Source organism: Daphnia pulex, chromosome 7, assembly GCF_021134715.1.
Source record: "Daphnia pulex isolate KAP4 chromosome 7, ASM2113471v1".
In the NCBI taxonomy this organism is placed as follows: domain Eukaryota; kingdom Metazoa; phylum Arthropoda; class Branchiopoda; order Diplostraca; family Daphniidae; genus Daphnia; species Daphnia pulex.
The window spans coordinates 11,948,176-11,970,643 of NC_060023.1; the positions used below are offsets into that span (position 1 = coordinate 11,948,176).

General features: G+C 46.8%; 5 protein-coding genes across 6 annotated transcripts; 3 read left to right on the forward strand and 2 right to left on the reverse strand.

Moving 5' to 3' along the window:
* The first annotated feature begins 122 nt into the window (after positions 1 to 122).
* On the forward strand, positions 123 to 13,376 carry LOC124196572 (mediator of RNA polymerase II transcription subunit 13-like). Of its 2 annotated transcripts, XM_046591701.1 has the most exons (13): positions 123 to 696; positions 1,119 to 1,636; positions 1,697 to 1,983; positions 2,063 to 2,410; positions 2,471 to 2,912; positions 3,160 to 3,498; positions 4,541 to 4,797; positions 4,896 to 5,427; positions 5,489 to 5,609; positions 5,676 to 9,933; positions 10,012 to 10,289; positions 10,370 to 11,028; positions 11,118 to 13,376. In XM_046591701.1, exons 1-13 carry the CDS (start codon positions 628 to 630, stop codon positions 11,248 to 11,250), a joined length of 8,241 nt encoding a protein of 2,746 aa, XP_046447657.1. In that variant the 5' UTR covers positions 123 to 627; the 3' UTR covers positions 11,251 to 13,376. The 2 variants fall into 2 exon arrangements, with proteins under 2 accessions (XP_046447657.1, XP_046447658.1); XM_046591702.1 differs by lacking the exon at positions 3,160 to 3,498.
* A 21-nt stretch (positions 13,377 to 13,397) lies between these two features.
* Positions 13,398 to 15,710, reverse strand: LOC124196582 (4-hydroxyphenylpyruvate dioxygenase-like). The gene is made up of 11 exons (XM_046591712.1): positions 15,452 to 15,710; positions 15,335 to 15,361; positions 15,156 to 15,218; positions 14,988 to 15,092; positions 14,690 to 14,908; positions 14,506 to 14,612; positions 14,242 to 14,434; positions 14,056 to 14,175; positions 13,870 to 13,992; positions 13,698 to 13,814; positions 13,398 to 13,638 (listed from the first exon to the last, which is right to left on the reverse strand). The coding sequence occupies exons 1-11, from the start codon at positions 15,452 to 15,454 to the stop codon at positions 13,564 to 13,566; spliced, it is 1,152 nt and encodes a 383-aa protein (XP_046447668.1). The 5' UTR covers positions 15,455 to 15,710; the 3' UTR covers positions 13,398 to 13,563.
* Positions 15,711 to 16,271: 561 nt separating this feature from the next.
* LOC124196587 lies at positions 16,272 to 17,865 on the forward strand. Its single transcript, XM_046591726.1, has 5 exons — positions 16,272 to 16,466; positions 16,582 to 16,809; positions 16,887 to 17,034; positions 17,105 to 17,244; positions 17,312 to 17,865. Exons 2-5 carry the CDS (start codon positions 16,614 to 16,616, stop codon positions 17,677 to 17,679), a joined length of 852 nt encoding a protein of 283 aa, XP_046447682.1. The 5' UTR covers positions 16,272 to 16,466; positions 16,582 to 16,613; the 3' UTR covers positions 17,680 to 17,865.
* Positions 17,866 to 18,015: 150 nt separating this feature from the next.
* LOC124196590 (NADH-quinone oxidoreductase subunit I-like) lies at positions 18,016 to 18,971 on the forward strand. Its single transcript, XM_046591731.1, has 4 exons — positions 18,016 to 18,121; positions 18,188 to 18,331; positions 18,392 to 18,663; positions 18,726 to 18,971. Exons 1-4 carry the CDS (start codon positions 18,085 to 18,087, stop codon positions 18,885 to 18,887), a joined length of 615 nt encoding a protein of 204 aa, XP_046447687.1. The 5' UTR covers positions 18,016 to 18,084; the 3' UTR covers positions 18,888 to 18,971.
* Positions 18,972 to 19,978: 1,007 nt separating this feature from the next.
* LOC124196580 (bestrophin-2-like) lies at positions 19,979 to 22,449 on the reverse strand. The gene is made up of 10 exons (XM_046591710.1): positions 22,044 to 22,449; positions 21,794 to 21,983; positions 21,618 to 21,725; positions 21,526 to 21,552; positions 21,291 to 21,457; positions 21,075 to 21,229; positions 20,896 to 20,973; positions 20,669 to 20,815; positions 20,533 to 20,613; positions 19,979 to 20,468 (listed from the first exon to the last, which is right to left on the reverse strand). Exons 1-10 carry the CDS (start codon positions 22,096 to 22,098, stop codon positions 20,292 to 20,294), a joined length of 1,185 nt encoding a protein of 394 aa, XP_046447666.1. The 5' UTR covers positions 22,099 to 22,449; the 3' UTR covers positions 19,979 to 20,291.
* Positions 22,450 to 22,468: the final 19 nt, after the last annotated feature.

A 22,468-nucleotide genomic window follows, 5' to 3' on the forward strand; every position in this document is an offset into this window, starting at 1 on the left:
AAAATGGAGAGAAATGTCGAATGAGGGTTTTGCTGTCAAAAGTAGATTGAGAGTCACGTGACGGCTGTGTGGGCCAATGAGAAGGAGGCAGTATGGCGACGCTCGCTCAAACTGGCAATGTCTTGTCGTTGGTCGGCCATTGAAAGTTAGGCTAGGTGTACGAGCTAGGAGTCTCGGTTTCTTCTGCGTGTGCTGCGGCGCTCCAAAAATCCAAAAGACACCATGGCTTGTTGGTGAAATTGACTGGATTTTCGTCTAATCTTTCCTTCTCGTCTTGATCGTGTCATTTTTTCGCTAGTGAGTTGTCCGATTCCAACGAGAACCAAGTGTGAGAGAAAGGGAGAGAGGCGCCCTCGAAGAAGAAGAAGAAGTTTGTGTCTGTGTGTGTGTACCCCGACAACTTTGGTGTGTGTGTGTGTGTGTGATGCGTTTCAAAGTGTAAAAACGTTGCAAGCCATGATGATGCTCATCGACGAGGGAAACAATCCGTTCGATTGAGTGAAAAAGGTGTATAATTGCTTTCAAAGTTCAACATCATACACACGGCGTTCTGTGTGTGTGTGTATAGTGCCGTGTGTGTGTGAGCGAGCGTAAACCTCCCTCCCACTCTTCCCACCATACACACAAATGGCCCATCCGAATTCGCAAACCAATGGAGCTAGCTTAGAAGATTGCCACACCAACTTCTTTGCCCTGGTATATTTCATTTGCTTATTTTATCGATTAATAAGTTGGTGAATTTCCACAAGAATTTGGGTCGCCCGGGGGGCATCAGGGGAGACAACACACAGAAAATAACAGTTGAAGAGAGGAAGCGATCAAGACTCGTTCGGCGCCATTCTCGGCCCTCTTCATAGGTGTCGTCCCGAGACATTGACACAGTGCAATGCCCTACTTTCATGAGCTTGAGCGGGCAAAACGACCAACAAACAATATTTTCATCTCATTTTACTTGCATTAGTATGGGAGATTTTCTATTTTTCTGAAAGTTTCCATTAGATATTATCAATAAGAGACTCTGGTTGAATGGCTAGAGCCATCTGATGTAACTCTACAGGTTAATGACCTCAAAGCTGCCAGTCTATTCATTGCATTTTCTCTCTCTCTCTCTTGTTTAGACGGATCTGTGTGGCATCCGATGGAGGAAGCTAACTTCAGAAGGGTACAGCCCTCAACCTGGTGGTGGGGGAGTGTACGGTGGGCAGCAGGGCAACCCACATCAGCAGCAGATGCGTGGGATGGCTGGAGGAACCCAGCAGCCTTGGGATTACCTCAATGATCCTGTTCTCTTGTCTTACTGGCGATGCCTTTCGAATGACATCCTCTGTGTTTGGAGGAGGATCCCATCTGCCTCTTCTGCGTCTAGCCCTGGTGGCTCATCAGCATTCCCACCATCGTTCCCCAGTGGCTTCCCCAATCCCCAGTCCAGCACACAACAGGGTTCAAATGGATTGAGTACTCTGAGCGGGGCTAAAGAGTTGTGGATATTCTGGTATGGTGATACATCTCCAGACCTCAGTAGCCTTGTTGTGCCAGAGATCCTCAACATGGAGGGTGAGCATGGATCCTGGGAGAATGGACTCTCCTACGAGTGCAGATCCTTGCTCTTCAAAGCCCTTCACAATCTCATTGAGAGGTCAGTCTCTTCCTCATTTTTGTCTTGTCCAAAACATAACCATTTGTGATGGGTGTGCAGGTGTTTGCTGTCAAGAGATTTCATCCGATTGGGCAAGTGGTTTGTGCAGCCACAGGAAGGAGTGGATTCTGCCTGCACTCAACAACAGCAAAACCAGCAACCGGATTCCTCCAACCCTACAACAACCATTCCAGCCAGGAACGGTCACTTGTCGTTTTCATTTTCGTTTTTCGTCCACGGAGAGTCGACTGTTTGCGCCAGCATCGACGTCCGTCAACACCCAGTCGTACGCAAGACCACCCACAGGCATTTAGCCGCCGCACAGGCCACAAGCGGTGGAGTCCATGGTAACATTTTTGTAACAATTTGTAACGTGCCAAAATGGAAAAGTTAACTGCACAGTCTCGTTGAATTATCTCCCCACAGTTATGTTGGCTCCTTACGGCCTAGCGGGCGTATTGACTGGCGTTTCCTACCGGTCAGCCACTGACCACGTAACCCGCAAGCTGATGGAAGAATGGCGCCAATACTACCCTGTTGAATGCGGTGGCAATAACAGCCCGCAAACTGCAGCAGGAGCTGGACAGCAACAGCGAGGTCCAGGTCCCGGTGGCGGCCTGGGAGGATTAGAAGCTGCCTCGGACACGGAAGATATGGTGGAAGTCATCGTCGGCAATGTCCGCATGCGCTATCCAACGTGCTACGTTATGGTCTGTGATGCGGACAGTGCGGCCAACTCGGCTGCCTTCAACCAACTGGCGACTTCCGAAGGGGGTAGGATCTTCTTCCTTCTGGTTACAACAAAACTTTTTACTGATGGATTTCTCTTGATAGGAATGCTGATGACTCCACCAGCATCGCCTCCTCTGACATCGAATCCGGCGAGTATATCTCGCAGTATTAGCCATTCCGCCGTAGTGTCATCCCTGACGTCGTCGTCTGCTGTTACTTCCGCTCACCACTCATCGTCTTCGCAGCAGCAACTGATTTCCACCGTGCCCAGCTCCACGGCCGCTGCGCTGAACCGGATTGCACAAGCGGCTCATTCCTGGAGACCCGAAGAAGCTCGACGATTGGCTGAGCAAGCCTGGCAAGACAGTCTTCTCTCGCCGGCTGGTCTGCTCCCACAGCCCAAACCCTCCGTTGATCCAGCTGCATCTGCTGTGGTGCCATCCTCCCCGGCTACCAGCACCACCCCGACGACCGACAAAGATTCCACGGCGAATCTTTGGGATTTTGTCGATCCCACAACCAAGAACAGCTGCATCTGTGTCAAGTAAGTTTTGGCCAATTTCACTTTCATCTTTTTTTTTCAGTTTTTTTTTTTATTATTTCGAATTGTTGCGAAAATAACGACAAAGTTTGAGGTTTGAAACATTTGAATTTCTTGTTGCCGAGAGATGGAAACTTGTAGTAATATCAAAACATTATTGGGTAACTATTGTCTCCTCCCCCTCCCAACCTGCGACCCAACTTCTACACGAACTCCGCCCCGAAAACAACAACACAAACGAAAACATTAGGTCGAGACGGAATAAAACTGGAAGCAGTGTCCAGGGCAACGGCGTCGGCAGCAATTCCAGCGCCAAGATGGCTTCTACCACTCCATTGAACACTTCTTCTTCATCCTCCTCCTCCTCTATCCCGTCCTCTTCTTCTTCTTCCTCCTCTTCTTCCGGCAAGAGAGGCGGCGGTGTGCATCCATTCCACCACCGCCCGACCTATGCAGCTCCGACTCGGGCCCAATCGACTGTCGCTAGTGTTGGGCAAAAGCTGTTGCCGGACAACAATAACGCCACGGCCGCCCTTCCGCCGGGAAGTGGATCAGGGTCGGTCGAAGGCGGTCAAGATAGGGTCAACAGGTCAGTTTTATATCATGCCGCAACCGACGCATACACACAGCCAAACTACTACTACCACTACTACTACTACTACTTGGCTTTCCTTCTTTATTCCCCCCTTTTTACAATTCGATCGGTTGAACCAAAAACCAATTGATAACACAAATATCAATCCCGGCTTTTTATCTCTCCTCTTGAGCGAACCAACTGTCTTTTATTCTGTCTCTCTATCTGCTTTTCCCCTCTACTTTTGAACGGAATTTATGAAAAAAATAAGCGACGATCGAAAAAAGGATTGTCCGTCGTCGTCGTCTACTAATCAGCCCCTAAAAACTAACTCTCAAATAACAGCTTGTGCTCCAGTTGTCCATGGGCTCTCTCTCTCTCCCGTCTTTTTGTCTTGTCTCTTGTATGCGCCTATGAACCTCTTGACTCTCTTTTTTTTAATCTTATCTTTCTGTGTATGTCTTTTTTCTGGCCTCTACGAAAAAATATCGTCTGCCGACTTTTAAAGTCCTTCAAACCGGGACAGACGCAAAATGAGGTGAATTTCAGACACACAATCCATCGCTTTTCCATTCACAATTTTTTTTTCGTGTCTTGATCTCTTCCAATTTTCCGTTCGTCTTTGCGTGGGGTCGGATGCTAAAATTCATATGCTGGTCTCGTTTCAAAACTACTACCACTACTACCAAACACACTGCTCTACTTGCTGCTCCCTATGCCTCCTATGCGCTTTAGACGTTGGCTTTTTGGAATCTCCCAACCAACCAAAAAAAAAAAAAATGAATTACGCGTGCGATAATCCAATTGGGTTGCCATACACCTCCATAACGAATTGAAGCTTGAGAAAACCTATCGTGGCTTGGGTGCTATATAAAAAAAGACAATGCTTGCTGTTTTTTTGTTTTTTATTTCGACTAACGTTCTTGTTTTTAAATCAAATGTCGACGTGATAACTTTGAAATTAATTTTGTTTTTTTTTTCCTTTTTTTCTTTCTCTCTTGTCTCGGGTTTGAATTGGCCCGTCGTCTTGTGTGTTTGTTTGTGTGATTGTGTAAAGAGCGGGAACGGCGAATCCGACGAGTACAGGTGGCGCCACCACACCGGCACCAGCTCCAGCCCTGCCGACTTACCAGCGGAGCCAGGCGGCTCTCCGTGGGCCCGCCAGCCAACAAAGTCAGCAGCAACAGCATTCCAATCACGGCATGAACTCGAGTGGCAACAGCAACAGCGTCGGACCATTCACGCTGGCTTCGCCGGCTTCGGTTGCCCCGCCAACGCCCCACTCTCACGCTCCGCCCAGCGTCCCGCCCATGGGTAAATTGACTCGCTACAACTTTGTTTTGACTGTCTTTTCTAACCACCACCACAAAAAATGAAATGTCATAATCATTTGTTGATTGTCGTCGTTGTAGATTCGTCGCTTCCGTTGTCGAGTCCTCATCCACCAGCATCGAATGACCCATCGTCCAACTTTATCCCGTCGACACCGTCGGCCAGCGACCATAACATGACGTCGCAGGATCAGAACTGCAGCCGAGCCACTCCTGGTGGAGCGGCCCACACTCCGGGTGGTGGACCTAAATCGAATCAAGCCGCCTATTCGCCTTACGTTGCCCTGCCGAGCGTCGACACCCCCGGTTGGCCACACTCGGCCGGTGGAGGTGGAGGCAGCGGCTCTTGTCACGCCACTCAGCCGCGCAGCAGTGCCGGGCAGCAGCCCGCCAGTTGTGGCCCTGCCACTTCAGTGGCCCCAACGACACCCAACGTCGGCGGCGGAGGAGGAAGTGGTGGCGAAAGAGCCAATGGCGGTGGAAGCACCTGCTCCACTGCCGATCTCTATGGAATCAAAAAGATTGTACTTCCTCAGAAAGAGTACGAGGAAGAACTCAAGGAAGGAGAAACCGCTCCTGGTCTGCTCTACGATTACAGTAACATGACGGCCTGGTAATAGACATGTCAGATTTTTCGTTTGTGCAACGTTTCATTCATTTTGTTTTGTGCACAGGTTGTTTCATCCGGTCAAGCGAATGAAAGTAGGCAACAACTCCTCGAATGGGGACCGACCAACGGATTCCTCTGACGGTGGATCGTCTTGTAGCGGGAAGCAGATCAACGGCAACTTAATGGTAAGATGTTGATTCGTTTCTCTTTGAATGGCCATTTCTAAAGGAAACGTGTTTTTGAATTGACAGCTGGACATGGAAGCCAGAGATGCGATCGAGTACGACGAGGATGGCGTCCACAACGGCCAATCCCGCAAGAGGAAGGAGCCCGACTCTGGTCGCGACGAGGACAGCAACTCGTTGAACTCGGCCAACGCAGCCGGTGGAGCAGCTAAACCAGTGAATCCAAGTTCGCTCTTCACCAGCGAGGGACTCCAGGCGTCCTATCAGGACTTGGACAAGATTTTCGACAATTCAGACGAGTCGAACGACACGTGCCCTGTGCCTACGCCGCCCGGATCGAACAAACCGGCCGGACTCCCAGAAGACACGGCTCTCATGGGACACGGCCACCACAAAGCGCCGCGTGGTGGCATCACGGCAGCTCACCCGTCACCAGGAACGACCATGCTGGGCGGTCACCACTTGACGGCCGGTGGAGTCAACATTTTGGCCTCGGCCGAATTCTCCAACATGTTCCCGACGCCGCCATCTCACGAACATCCCATGCAATCGCCGTGCGGACAGATGGAAGGATCGGTGGATTTGTTGGGCGGCGACATGAACAATTCCGGGCACAACGGCATCAAGAGTGAGCCGGGCTCCGGTCACTCGCTCAACGGCTGCAGTCCGACATATCTACAAGAGGACAGCGCTAACAAGGACTGGTCCTACGTCTACCGCCCACCCACTGTCTGGAAAGTTGCCAATTCCTCCAAGTACGCGCCGCTTCCGATCCTGCCCAGCCAGACGATGAGTCCTTTATTCCTACCCGCGCCTTACCGGCCCTCTAGCAGCAGCAATAGCTCGGCCAATCACTCGTCGGGAATTGTGGAAGTGCCTCGCGGACCCATGATGCAGCAACAACAACAACAACATGCCTCGATCCGGCCGTTCCAGCGGCTTCAGTCGATGGTGTCTCCCATGCAGCAGCATTTCTCACGCGGTTCCGGTCCGGCGCCTTTCAGCCCCATCTCTCCGTCTCCGTACGGCATGGATGGTGGGCCGCCGCCTTTCGGCGGTATGCCCGGCCACGGGCAGATCCAGCGCCCTGGAATGAACATGGGCGGTTTCCCGCCTACACTGAAGCAGCTGCTGCAACCTCAACAGGGTCAGGGTCAACCACCTGGGTTTCCTCAGCACCAGCCTGGATTCCCGCACCACCATCCACCGCAGCAGCAACTCCAGCTGCAGATCCAGCAGCAGCAGCAGCAACAACACCACCACCAACAACAACCGCAATCGGTCAACAACAGCAACAACATGAGCAACCACTCGAACTTGCCCGAATGCCATTCTCTGATGGTGAACATTGTCCTGGGCGACTCGATGCTCAACATCTTCCGCGATCACAACTTTGACAGCTGCACCGTTTGCGTTTGCAGCGACGGACAGAATTGGGTGGGCACGATACGCGGGCAAGACGCCGTGTTTTACCTTCCAGAGTCGTCAAACGCGCGTTCGTCGTCGATGCGAGCGTTGCCCAGCTCATCGCAATTCCCCGGAATGGGTGGCGGTCCAGGCTCGTTGGGTCTGCCTCCTCCGCCGATGAACAACCTGGAGGAGGAAAGCTGCCGGTGCAACTGCGGGTTCAGCGCCCTGGTGAACCGCCACCTGGCCCATCAGGCCGGCCTCTTTTACGAAGACGAAGTGGAGATTGTTGGCGCCAACGCCACCCGAGATCCCGGCCAGTTTAAGCGCGGCTCCCTGTACGCCGTCTGCCACTCATCGGATAAACAGGAACAGCAGATGCTGATGCGATCTCGCATGCTCGACTGCGGACCCGGCCTTTCGCTCTACGGCCCGGAAGCCAACGGCAAAACTCCGGGCGGCAAAGGCGGCGACAAGGAGCCAGTGGACAAGGGCGACATCATCAGTCAGTCGATCGCTGCCGTCGTCATGGAAGCCTCGGCCCCCTTGGTCGACACGTTGCCCGTCGCCTTGATGGAACTGCTTCGAGAGCAGTGCCTGCTGGTCCATCACTCGAGCAGTCCACTCTACCGGGCCGAACAGTTGCAAGCGGCCACGAGGAAGGCCTCCCTTTTGCACGCCCTCGACTACTCTGACGGATGCGAAACGGCCCGCAATGCCTTGACGTTAGCCTTACACAACAATTCTCCGATGCCCATGGCGTCTCCTGTACACCAGCAGCAACCTCCGCCACCTTACCAGCAACAACAACATCAACAACACCAACAGCAGCAGCAACAACAACAACAGCACTGGAATAACGGACCTCAAACTCCCAATCCGTACGGTGGCATGTCCTTCAACCCAGGCATGGGCGGATTTCAGGCAGGTGGACCTGTCGGTGGTCCTGGTGGCCCAGGATTCCAGGGCCCCAATTCCGGAAACATGCACCTGCCAATGAGTCCTTCGCTGCACAGTCCGACGATGCCGGTTCGAGGGAGACCGCCAACCCCGGCGTCCGTGGGCGGCATGCCGATGCCCCTGTCGAGTCCGGTCGGAATGGCCATGGCGCAAAGACAACCTCATCCTTCTCACGGAGCACATGGGCACTCGACCAACCATCCGTCGACTCTGTCTTCCGGCAACAACGGACCCATCGTCCATTATTGGCCGTTTTTGCACGTCCAGGGCCCCAATTCCAGCCAGGACGTGATCCGCGTCATGAGAACGTTGCAGCCGCTCCTGCAGGACAGCATCCAGAAGAAGAGGGCCGCCTCATTGTGGAGGGCGCCGTTCGCCGTGCAGGGTCCTCTGACTTGGCGTCAATTCCACCGGATGGCCGTTAGAGGCACGGAAGATCGTTGCGAGCCTCAGCCGATCCCTTCGGTCATGGCCGGCTACGATCGCGATTGGGTGGCCATCGGTCCGCTGGCCATTCCACACTGGGACCGGCTCCTGCTGGAACCTTACAGCCGCCAGCGTGACGTTGCCTACATTGTTCTGGCTCCCGAAATGGACTACGTTTTGTCGCGGACGAAAATCTTCTTCAAGGAGCTCTCGGCCACCTACGAGATGTGCCGCTTTGGCCGCCACGTTCCCTACAAGGGCCTGCGGGACGGCATTCTCCGCGTGGGCAAGAGCGCCGCCGCCAAGCTGGCCAACGACGCGGTCGACGACTGGTTCAGCAACATCGGCGACTCGCCCATCGCTTCCCTCCTGCGTCTCTACGCCAAAGTCTGCCGCTACCATCTAGCGCCGACTCTCATTAATATGCCGATGGATCGAACTCTGCTCGATCCACCCGCGCCACCGTCATCCAATCGACCCATGAACGCCGTCCCGTCGCCCATGGCGCCTCCATCCACCACGCCCATTCATCCGGGCGATTTCGGCTCGGCCACTCAGAGCGGCATGGGACCGCCGAATCCGGGCGGATCGACGCCTCTTCAGGGTTCCTCCACATTCGGCGTCCATCACACGTCGACACCATCGTCCGGCATGACGTCATCGGACGGTAAGCCGACTTCCCCCAAAACGGAAGACGGTGCCGATGGAACGTCGGGTCACGGGGCTTCCGGTGCTACCGACGGATCGGCGGCCGATGACGAGGAGGTCGAACCTCCTTCCATCGTCATTTACATCGTGGATCCGTTCAGTTTCGGCTCGGACAATTTGGACCTCGGGCGGTTGACGGCGTTGGGTCTTTTGCGTTGCTATCACCAAATGTTGTCGCTCCTTTCGGAGACGGTCCAGCTCAACGTGTCGCTGCAATTGATTTCCGCCGACGCCATCCTCCAACTGGGCAAAGACGTGAACGGCGCCTCTCGCTACGATTCGCTCCGATCGCTGGCCCTCAACGTCTTTTCGCAGTGCAAGAAATTAATCTCACAGCCGTCGAACGTCAAATCGCTGACGGGATTCGGTCCGGCTGCCGCCTCTGACACGTTCCTCAAAGCCAAAGACGAGAGGAATCGTGCTCCTTACAGGGTCTACATCCCGGCCTACGTCCTGGCGCCGACCAAAGACAGGACGGTCTGCGACCTCGATCCAGGCGTGTCTACCAACGGAGGGCCCGGCAGTGGCCCACTGTCATTCTTGGCCCGGCCCGACAAGTATTCCGTCCTCTACGTCAGCTACTGCTTATCAGAAGATCAGCGCTGGCTGATTGCCGCCTGCACGGACGAGCGCGGCGAGCTGGTTGACAGCTGCACCATCGGCATCGACGTCCCAAACCGAACCAAGCGGAAACGAGTCTCAGTCAGGCGGTTCGGGCTCCAGCGGCTCATGGATTTCATTCTGGGCGTCATTTCCACCGGAGTTCATCCGTGGAGGCTCGTCATTGGCCGCGTAGGTCGAATGGGCCACGGCGAATTGAAAAGTAACAATCTAATTTTTAATTTCACCAATCGGATGGATTTTTAAAATGTCAATCTTTTATGTGTTTTCGCCACAATAGGTTGGAGCGCCCTGCTGAGTCGCAAAAATCTGTTGAGAGCCTCGCGACATTTGGCCGACATTTGCGGCCAGTGTTCGCTCGTGTTCCCTTCGCAGGCGCCCACTTTAGTGTCGGCCTGTCTGGTCTCGCTCGAGCCGGACTCTCACTTCCGCATGATGCCGGATCAAGTGACTCCTGACGAGCGTTTCGGTCAGCAGTCAGCCAACAGTCACCTGTCGACACCCGAGGACGCCTCTTGCACTCACATCCTCGTTTTTCCCACGTCAGCTACCACTCGAGTAAGTCGTCGTTTCTGCTCGCCTGAAGGAAAGGTGTTTCTTTTTTTATTCTAACTTGTTTATTCTTTTTTCTTACGCAGTCTCCTCAGACGACGTTCCACGAGGAAAACATCAACGGACCCGATTTGGGAGATGACGATCTGCTCTCTGCCCTCAACGACGACATGGGCGACGGATTCGAGGGGATGAGCGGCTTTGACGACATTTTCATGACGTGGCCGGAAACGGACCAAGTCAATGACGGCACCGACGATTTGACGTCGGACATAACGGGCGGCAACAACGGCGGGATGAACAACATGGGCGGTTGCGGAACTTCTCGGTCACCTGGAGCTTCGCACGGTGGCGGCGGTGGAGGTTCGCCCGGCCGTGGCGGCATGCGCTCCAACATGAATCCCGAGTCGCCGTCGGGCATGGGCGGACACCACCACGCGGGCGGTTCCGGGCGGCAGAGTCCGCGAGCGGAGCAGGAGGAAGTGGGCACGCTGCTCCAGCAGCCACTGGCCCTCGGCTATTACGTGTCGACGGCGCCAACGGGCGACATGCCGTCCTGGTTCTGGTCTTCGTGCCCTCATTTGGCGCGTGCCTGCCCGGCTTTCCTCAAGTGCGCACTTCACTTGCACAACCACGCCGTCCAGCAGAATTCGGACGACATCCTCCTGCAGCAGCAGCAACAGCAAGTCAACAACTCGTCAAAGGTGCATCCGCTCGACTCGCAAGTCACGACGGATGTCCTCAGGTACGAAACGAATCTTTCTTTTTATAAATTGGGATGAGGTCGTGGGTCACGTTGGTATTGATTATTGATTTCGATTGGAAACCCCAAAGGTACGTCATGGAAGGTTACAACGCCCTCTCTTGGCTGTCGCTCGATCCCAAGTCTCGTGATCGCCGCTCTTGCCTCCCCATTCACATCCAGCTCTTGGTGCAGCTCTACCACGCCTTGGCTGCTTTAGTCTGAAAACAACAACAAACACAACAACAAAATCATTTACAACCCCTCTGAAAAAAAAAAGAAAATTTGTTTTCCCCGTGTCGGAATTTCTTAATTTGACAGAAACAGAAGAAGAAATAATTACGATATTATTATTTAAAAGAAAAAGAAACTTAAAAAAGAATCGATGCCCTGTGCTGGTGTATGCACTTCGCAATATCCTACTCGCCTCACCCCCTCACACTCACACACAAACACAACACGCCACCATCCGTCATGACAAAAACAAAACTAAAAAAACTAAAAAAATAGTATAATATTACATAATGGCTCTACATAATGTTTTTTTCTTTTTTTTCTGTTGGTTCGTTCGATTGTTGGGTCTTTCTTGTTCCCTTCTCATATTCGTTGACGATTTTTCTAGTGCAAAAAGTAAAAACACCAACAAAAAAAGAAAGAAAAAAAAAAGATGAATAATTAATTACATAATAATCTTTACAAAAAAAATTTGCGATGGATTTGTTAGCGTCGGGGGTATATATTGTGTTCCTCCTCCTTTCACGGTGTTGTTGTACCATCCCCCCCCCTTTTTTTCTATCTTGAAAAACTTAAAAAAAAAAGCAAAAGACAAAGGAACAATATCTTATTATGTAATCAGCTTTGTGATGGTGATGTTTTTTGTACAGGACAGTTCAATTTCCAAAGCGTTCATATGGGCCACATACCGTTTGTAATTCTGCTCCGAAATTATTTTTTTTTTCGTCTCTTCCTGTAATTTCTTTCGGTTTAATTTTCTTTTTGGATGGATGGATTTCATTTATACGCATTTCTCCTCTTTACCTCTATCTCCCTCCTTTTTTTTTTAAATTTCTTAAAAAACTATTCTCGAAATATTTCCAGCGAAACAGCAGCAATACTGGCCGTTTTGTGAGCGAAAATTAATCAATTAGTTTGGGGGACAAACCAGCAACAAAAAAAAAAACCCAGGCAGTTTGTTGGGATTTATTGTGTTTGGTTGTTTTGTCTCTGCAGGGCCTCTAGAAGAAAGAAGAGAATGATGATAATAATAAAATCTTATATATTTCAAGTGAATGACGGAACACAGCCCTGCCTGACTTAGAGCAATTGATTGTGAGTAAGAAAAAAACGAAGGTGACATCTCGTCTGTTGTTGTTGTTTCCTAGCCCTCCCCTGTGCTGTACATTCTTCTTCTCTTTGTCCTGTCCGCTTAACTCCTCTAGTGTCAACACTCAAATCAACATCCTCTATTCATCAATTGTCATTACCTTAATTTTTCCTTTTGTGTGTCGAGAGAGAAATGTAGTAGGATGGGGTGGGCGACTTATTTTATGATTGTATCCTTTTTCCTTCCCTTTTTCAAAATCTTATCGAACGACAAGTGACCGGAGATTCTAAAAACTAGACCGTCATTCTTCATCTTCTCTTGGTGGTAACATGTTTTTCTTTTTTTTTTCTTGAATTTGGTCAGTTCCTCTCTCCTTCGATTGAATTTTGTTTTCCTTTTGATTTCCCCTTTTGTGGAGGTGTGTGTCAAATCGAAACTCTGATCGTCCATTTTTGTCGCCGTGTAACTGGGAAGGAAAGAATGAACCACACACTCCTCATCCGATATGCATTTTGTACAAAACAGAAACAGCAACTTAACAAACCACAACAACACACAAACAACAACCATTCAATAAAAACAAGACTTATAATAAAATCCTGTTGATTTCGTGTGTGTCCCCCTTCTCCCCCCTGATTCACATTAACTCCCATACCTCCTTGTAAGCTTGTTTCTCACCTCTCAAAATTGTCCGTGTCTCCACACACACACATAATTGAATTGTTTTTCTTTGAAATTTTGATGGCCTGACGGTTGTCGGGCAAAAAGTGAAAATTGAAAACTTTGGCCCGATGATCAATTGGCGATTGCGCTATTATACAAAAAATTGAATTTGTAATATGAATTAATATTATTGATTTATACTATTATGTCCAAAAGAAACTGAACTCTTTAAGTCCTCAATCTTTTCCCCCACGCCCATTTTTATTTTCATCCATTTATTATTCTCTCTCTTTTGATATTCCGTCAGCGAAAAGAAAAAAACACACACCTGCTTGCGCGAATACAAGTAACTTTTATACAGTAACCAACGCCAAAAACAGCCCCGTCCGTTTTCAAAATTTCGTGAGTATATTTGTGTCAATCCGAGTCATTAACAGGTTGATTGGAGAGTACAGCAGTTGAGTTAGCGGAAGAGTATTAAGAAAAAAAATCACTACTTTTACAGGAATTTCCAGACTACGAAGATTTTGGCGACCGCAAAACACTTTTTTTTACAGATTACCGCGGGCGTCTTGATCCAACTCGATGGCTTCGAAAAGAGCCTTGAAATTGCCCGCTCCGAAACCCTGAGAAAATAATTTGTTTTTTATTTTGTTGATGCTAGTAAAGAAAATATGCGCGTTACCTGGTGGTTGTTACGCTGGATGACCTCCAAGAACAAGGTAGGTCGATCTTGCATGGGTTTGGTGAATAATTGCAACAGGTAGCCATTGTCGTCGTAATCCACCAAAATGTTGAGCTCCTGTTCAGACAATTAATTACTTTGCAACACATTTCAGATCAATAGAAATTCGAACCTGAAGGACACTCAAGTCTTCCTTGATTTTCACGGGGGATTCGGCCAATTTCACGCGGAGTTGATCGTAGTAGGCGGCGGGGACGGTGAGGAACTGAGTGCCGCGCTTCCTCAAGTTGCGAATCTTAAAATAGAAACGTTTAATTTTCATAATTGACAAAAACACAAAGAAAATGTTAGTCGGTACAGCCGTGATGATGTCGGAAGTGTTGAGGGCAATGTGCTGCACTCCGGCGCCTCCGTAGTAGTCGGTGTATTCCTGAATTTGGCTCTTTCTCAGTCCGTTGGCCGGTTCGTTGATGGGCATCTTGAGTGGCCAGGAAAAATAATTAACGACCACCATCTCCTTTTTTAAAAAGATGTGCATGATTACCTTGATGGTTTCCTCGTAATTGGTGACGACGATGGAACGTAGGGCCGAGTATTGCGTGTGAATCTGAGAGTCGTCAACCGACCAGAATCGATGAAACATTAAATTTTGAGTGTACCATTCAGCTGCCGACTCCATTTGCAAATCCGGTTGATTTCCCACAACGTGATCGATGAAATTCAAATCGATCGTAGGTCTATAATAATACAAAATCATTTAGTAATATAAATATTAATCTCAAAAGGAAATTCATTTGAAAATGTTTACAGTGTCGAAAGTAGAGGATCTTCGCTGACTGGGATTTTGTTGTAGCCGGGCAGGAAGAAACCGGTGTAGTTGCCTCGTTCCACAAAGGTATGTGTAGTGTCGCCATACTGTCAGATATATTAAACAAGTTGACCAATTTTGGAATTTAATATAAACTGGTTTTTCGCGCTAGGATATAAATTACCGTTTGAACTGTGGCAAAACGGACGAAACCGAATTCGTCCTCTTCTTGCCAAATGTCACGGACGACTTTGGCACCGCGGTCCTTGGCCGCCTGAACAATGGCGTCGAGATCTTCGACGCTGAAGGCGATGTCTTTGACGCCATCGCCGTGTCGCACCAAATGCGGGCCCATCTCAGAGTCATCGTTGGGTTCGTAAGCAGATTTAAAGACGAAGCGAATCTAAAGAAAAACATGACGTATGCAAATTTTGAGATTGAAATTTAGACAGAAATGCAAATTATTCAATTTATTTTTATACTTTATTCTGGGCGACAAGGTGGGCAGCCACTTTCCTTGAACCAGTCTCGAGACCTTGGTAACCAGCCGGAGTGAAGCCCATACGAGTGCAGTAGTACGAAGCCGCCTGGGTGTATTTATTTGATTATTATTATTTTAAAAAAGGGATTTGAATTCTATAGAATTTCACCTGTTTGGCGTTTCCAACCCAAAAGGTCAAGTGATCAAAGTGGAGGAATTTTCCTGCCGGAGGCTTTATTTTTTCCCATCGAAATAGTTATACAGATAAGGAAAAGATTAATTACTCATCGTCAAAAAGATTACAATCAATTGATGCTTAAGACATTTTAAACGACGATAAATTCTTACTTTAGGGCCTTTATCGGTGTACGTCGTCTACACGTCGATCAGGGGTAACGAGATTGATACAGAAATTAATTGAATTGAAATGGAAATTTTTTGAAAAGAATACTAGAAAATGATTACCATGTTGCCGTTGGTTATTAACTAATCCACGATGGCGTTCGTACGTCCCAGGGTCACAAAGTCAACTGGCCACTGGTCATCAACAACAAGTCGACGTCTATGAGCTGGAACAGGGTCTAGCAGCCCTCCAATGACAAGCGCAGGTAAAAACGGAGCAACCAATGCACCAGGTGAGCGAGGGACAAAGTCGAGCCGCTTTTAATGCACTTGGCACGCGGGACACGTGAGATTGCAAACGGCCCCCCGACGTTATACTTTCCAACTATTTACTTCTTTTTGGGAAGATGAGGGGGGGGGCCATTAAGTCCACGACCTACGGGCAAATTTCACAATCTCGTAGCCCATCTTTTTTCTACTACCTAGTATTTATTTTCGGCTGTTATTCTGTTTTTCTGTTGCGTAGTGAAGGAAAAATATCATCGAGTGACCTTGCTTCTGGTTGTTGTTTCGGTAAAATAAATTGTTCAACATGAAACTACAAGGATGTCGAGACACTTTTCGCATACCTGTTTTCGGATTGGTTCTTTCGACAGGTGTGTTACAGTCATTTTTCTAACCCCCAAGGCCTTTATTGCCATTCAGAATATTTACGTGCATGGCATACGTAATTAGATAATACACAAATGTTTCTCTCGTCGACTATGTAAAAATGCGAAATTGCTGGAATATGAAAGTTAATTATCAGGTTGGTGGTATCGACATTCTTTTTCTCGCTATATCACCGCTCTTTTTTTAAATTCTGAATTTGGCTTATTCTGGCGCGTTTCGTCGAGTTTTAAATTTTTGAAAAATGTTTTTTCTTAGGATTCAAAATTCGATCAGGCAACATTGCTAGAAAACGCCGATTTCTCTTTTTTTCTCTTATTTGGTTTAATTTGATAAATATAGGTTGTATCTATGCGCTTTATTATTCACTTATTTTCGTGGTATTAACACTAGTCCAGTCCAGATAACAAGTTCACACGTGACACGGTCGACGGACAAACGAAAGAGATCACATTTCAACGTATTCAACGTAAGTTAGTCTTGTCACAGTCTTGTCTGGTCTTGTGTAACAACTGCGGTTACTAGTGTGCGACGGGTGTGGACTTGTTTCTTATTAAAACTTATTATTTCTTTGTTTTATCTAGGAATATTATTAACTTAAAAAAAAATCATCATCATGAGTGAACATCAGAAACGTCCTCTCCAAATCATAACTTATCTAGTCCCGGGCTTGAATGTGGAATTGTTCGAGACTCTGGCCCAATATCTGGAGAGTTCTTTGGGCAAAGAAACAACACTTGTTTATGAATCCCGCTTTATTGGCCCTCAGCCTGATCGCATTGATCCATTCAAGAACAAAACTGCAGACTTAGGTATAAAATTTTCGTGTTTACATCACACAACTTTAGTAGGTGATGATTAATGGTTTTATTTTGTAATTATACCTCAGCATTTGTAACTGGAGCATCTTATCAACAGCTGGTAAAGGAGAACAATGTCGACTGGGAACTTTTGCAGGTTGGAGCAGTTTTTCCTCATCTGATAAAAGGAGAAACTGCAGGATACTTTGCAGATATCATAATCCACAAAAATTCTCAGTAAAGAAACACCTATATATTTTGAAATGTTCATTAAAAACAGATTTTCACTCTTCTTTTTTATTATCAGGGAGAGGATCAAAGATTTTCTGGATCTACGTGGGGCAAATTGGGCCACCAATAGCTCCAGCTCAACAAGTGGCCACTTTGTGATGCTCAAGGCTCTTAAAGAGTATGGAGAAAATCCGTCCTTCTTTGGAAGTGTACTTAGTGAGTTGAAAGCATAATTGACACATGAAAGATGAAGATGTTTAATGCATTGCATTTTTGTTTTCAGATTCCGGCTCTCATTTGAATTCTATTCAAATGGTTGCCTCCCGCAAAGCTGATGTGGCATCTGTCGATTCGAACGTTCTGGGCTACGCGATGGCCAAATCTCCGTCCCTAGCCAAAGATCTTCACGTCTTCAATTCCATTGGTCCACTTTCGCCTTACCCGATTATGGTTCGCTCGTCGTTGCCGGCCGAAGAAAAGAAGGCCATTTGTGATGCTCTACTCCAGCTAGAGGGGGTCGCGCCATGGAATAAACGCTGTGCTGATTTGAGGCTGTTACGCTTTGTCAAGATTAACACAGATATTTATTTGGAGGACCGCGAATCACGTGATTCGCTCGCCAATTTGTCAGCTTCTGTTCGCTACTATTAAATGGGGAAACTCATTTTTGCCTTTTTAAAACGGAAACTCACTGGATCTGTTCCTGTCCCGCAAACACATTTCCAATTGTTAGGTCGAATATCCATTATAAGTTAAAAAATGTGATGTCTAGTTTATCAAAATTATGAGCTTAGCGTGGTTTGAGGAAAAAAGGAAATAAATATCTGTTAAAAGTTATGCGTGTTTGATTGATTTTCCTGCACACAACTATCACGTTTTATTTAAGGCGCTCATATTTTTCAGATATAAAAGAAGGCTGGTCGATAGCTCTATCGCAATCCGTAACATTATGACATTATGTAATAATCCGTGAATAATCAGTGAAGAGGATGGGTATAAACCTCGCCATGAAGTTTGTTCTCTCTTCACTAGAGAGTGCTGCAGTCTATTTGCAAAATGGCCTCGTCTCGACTTCTCCAGCTCGCCCGAAATGGTAAACAAATTGAAATAAACATTTAAACAATATAGCAATTAATAAAATACAAATCATATTTTGTAGGCTTGCCACCTAGGTCATCACTTAATATGCAGTTTCGTACTACATACAAACTTGTAACAGATCCTCTGGGATCAGAACCCAAGACCAATCAAGAAATCGCCGACCGTGCAGGAGATCACCTTCTTTTAACGGAGATCTTTCGAGGCAATTCACAATTTTTACATAGAAATTATTAACTCAGCTGACAGTTGTGATATTTGACAGGTTTTGGGGTGACTCTTGCACACTTTTTCAAAGAGCCAGCAACCATTAACTACCCATTTGAGAAAGGACCTCTAAGTCCTCGATTCAGAGGGGAACATGCCCTCAGAAGGTATCCTTCTGGAGAAGAGCGCTGCATTGCTTGTAAACTGTGTGAAGCCATTTGCCCTGCTCAAGCAATCACCATTGAGGCAGAGCCCCGTGCAGATGGCAGCAGACGAACCACCAGATATGACATTGATATGACCAAATGCATTTACTGTGGATTTTGTCAGGTAAACTTTTGGTATCAAAACTATCCTTAAAGCATAATGTCTATATTGTTTGTGATTTTTAGGAAGCATGCCCTGTCGATGCAATTGTTGAGGGTCCTAACTTTGAATTCTCCACTGAAACCCATGAAGAGTTGATGTACAACAAGGAGAAATTACTGAATAATGGAGACAAATGGGAAGCTGAAATCGCCGCAAGTCTTCAAGCCGATCATCTGTACCGTTGAAGCTTTCGATACTAGCAAAGTTTCACCAATGTAATATTATAGTAAGAAGGTCCTTGATGGTGTCAATAGATGAATACGAAATCATCTCCGTGTTTCTCACGTTAGAGGTTAACACAGATTTTAACGGTGAAATATTCTGGATATTGTCTAGTTTAATCGATCGCCCCATCATAAACCTATCCTAAACCAAATGCAATATTTCCTTTTCCTTGATTTGTCCCATGACGTTGACATAATTCTTCCAACGTTTTTTTGGCGAACTTTGGTGCAAAAGGACCAAAAAAAAAGAGAGTACTGAAGTTTGATCAAACTATGTGAAAGTTCGATGCTATAACAGTTTGGAAAGTACGGAAACCTTATACTTCTACCCAACTACCGAGTTCCGCTTAGTTATATTTGATGAACAAAGAAGTTACTCTGAAATTCTGAAAGTGACGTTATCGATCCCATTTCCGAATGCCGGCCTCACTGACATGTCAACTAAAACTAACCTTTCCTGTTTTTTCGTTTCGGTTAGACGTCATGGATGACGTTTGGATTTTATAGATCTGTTTTACCTTATCCCTGCTTTTGTTCACCATCAAACCAAGTGTATCGCTCGAATATCTTCCGTGAAAGGATTCCACCGGCCAATTGATTATTCTCAATCGCAGTTGGTCTCATCGACGGTGATCCGGTTTTGGTGTGAAAGGTAGGCCCATTCCACAATTTCTCTTTAGTGTTACTCTTTTATTGGTAGTAGTTGATTTTAAAATCGTCACGAAAAATCGGTGACAGTAGTTGTAATCACCTCTTGTCATCGTGTTGTAGTTAAAATCCTCTGGCACAGTGATGGGCATCCCAACGGTCATAGGGTAGATTAGGTTGAGGGACGGTCTCACGAAGCGTGCAATATTTAACAGTAACACGGGGTGGAATCGTGTGGAACTTGCGCGCGATCGTGAATTTTGTTTTTAAATTGTATTTTGTACTCTGTGCGTGAGAGCGTGAGCGTAACAAAATTCGATGTTTACTACTGTTTGGGTTAAATTTTAATTCATTTCAACGTTAAATCAATGTGTATTGATCGAACTGCCGGACATTGTCATGAATTCGTAAAACAGTTTTGTATTTTTCCGTGGAGAGCGCTTATGCTTAGTGCAAGTCAACATTAAACATTTATGTATAGAATAATAGAACAAGGCCACTTTAATGCCAACATAACACGCCTGACTACAACCTCTGATGACATTTCCCGACCAGATGCCAAGTCGTTGTGCAACTGCGATTGTCAGGAAATGTGTAGCAGTTTTCGTGTAAATTTTACTGATGCATGTGATTTGGAATCGTAACATTGGTGTGGTGGTTGAGGTTTATAAAATGTGCAATTCAGTTAAAATTGAAATTCGTCTAGGGTTTGCGCCGTTAGATTTTTGATGAAACCGTTTTAAATCTGGCGGGATGGTTCGTTTGGGTAGTTGATCCTCTTGTCTGCTGGCGATGGCTAACGTCTTTGTGGTTTAGACGCATGTCTGATGGGTGGTGATCGTCTTTCAGCGGGGGGACTAAATCATACAAGTAATCTAGTCCCAGGTGAACAGTCTGTACAAGATATTTAGATTCAAGTTTTGGTACTAGTCGTTATCGTTTAAAATTGCGGACGTACTTTCAAATGACGAGTCAGGAGGAAATTAAGATCGAAATCTTCGTCATCATCTCCGAATGGATTTTTCATTTGCTCAGCCACCTAATTTCGAAAGTCAAATATCATTCATTTTTGTAGAATGAGCCGTGACACTTACTTTCAAAAGACCGACGTAGAAAACGAGTTCGAGAACCGTTCCGATAGGAAAGTAGATGTCGATAGCTCCTATCGCTGTGCTGGGCCCAGTGTACTGCCGTGCCACGAGACAAGCGATGAAATACGAGTACGTCGCCAGAGTACAGACCTGTATTGACCAATATCGACAAATGTGAATTACAGCCACTTTTATTTTTTGTTTGTTTATTATAAAAGTAGGAAACGCACTTGTGTGTAGACCATGGGGATCGATACCCAGTTGTAGCTCCACAGAGCTCCGCAGTTGGCACGGAATTCTAAAAATTCCTAGAAAAAGACGAAATTCTAACATTGGTCTTGTTTCACGCATTTATTGTATTCCTTGTTGATTATTGTGCGTGAGCAATGTGCCCGTCTTTTTATGTTACCTCCATTATGAGTTTATTGCCTGCCGGATCCGTCAGAAGTCCGTCGCTAACGGCCTCATTCAGAGCCGATGTGAACCATGTTGCGGGTACCCAAAACAAATTGACGACTGGCGAGATCGATTCGTAGCACTGCTTCTCCGTTCGAGTCATAATTCCTTGATTTTGAACGAAAAGGTTGACAGAAATGTCTTGGGAATGTTTGAATTGATCTAATACCATTTTTCACCAAGTCTTGAAGCGTCGGGAAACGACGACGGACGGACCGTGAAATCGAACGAAGCAACAGGGTCATCATCAATAACGCTCTTCGGACTAGTAATCGCCTGATTGCTCTCGAACGTTCGTCGGAACCCGGTAAGTACATCTGAATTGTCAGCATCAACCTGTAGAACAATCAATTTGATGACTTTAGTTTGTTAGCGATTTGATTATGAATTATAATAGACTATACTTGTCCGGCCAAGGGATCGTCATGTATCTAAATTGCAAATGGGAATGGATTAGTCAAAATCGCGAGTGAAATGTTTGAAATATTTTTCGTACTGTTGCCACCATCGTCCGGCTACGATTGTGACGTAGAAACCGAGTAAAAACGGTAACGAAATCAATTTTGTATAATTTTCAAAAAATTTCTGCGAGTCACGAAACGATCTGCACGTTTCCAATAGGAAAATTTAAATGTCATTTGGCTACGTAATATGGTAATAAAATGTACTAACCCTTTTTGATCGTCATCTAGTCCGTTGCGATAAACAGCACTAATTATTCCGAATAAAATTAGGAAAATTATAAATTCCCTGTAAACGACTTTGTAGACGGAACATCTCCAGCGTAGAAGCATTGAACCGATGCCCATGTTGTTGGACATTGCTCCCTTGTCCATTTCGTCATACCCAATGTGAACAGTGGCTGCTCAAAAACAAATTTACTTGGCACATCATTTACATACTGAAAGAAGTGATTACTTACGTATGGGTGACATATCGTCCAAACTTTCGTAGGGTTCAGTCTTGCGCTCAATCATACAGCAATTCTTACAACTGACTTTCTTCCCGGTTACGTGCAGTCTGTCGATAGAACCAAAGATCTCACTAGTGGTAGTCGTGGCGTCTCTCCCTCGTGAAAGTTTGAACTCTACTATGTATCCCTCCCACCATCACGGTGCAGTAACCGCAGTAACCATAGTGGCCGACATGCTTTCCTTTGAATTATGAATTAACAAGAAGTCGATACGATCAATTGAATCGATGAAACGCGATTTCCCTACCTTTCGTTGACACTCTTAATTTTACGTTATCAAACTTTCCTACCGCGTTTTGACCAAGATGGCAACTTTTTCAATGCACATTCCTGAGTCGTTTTTACTTAACCCTTACATGTAACTAAAGAAAAGA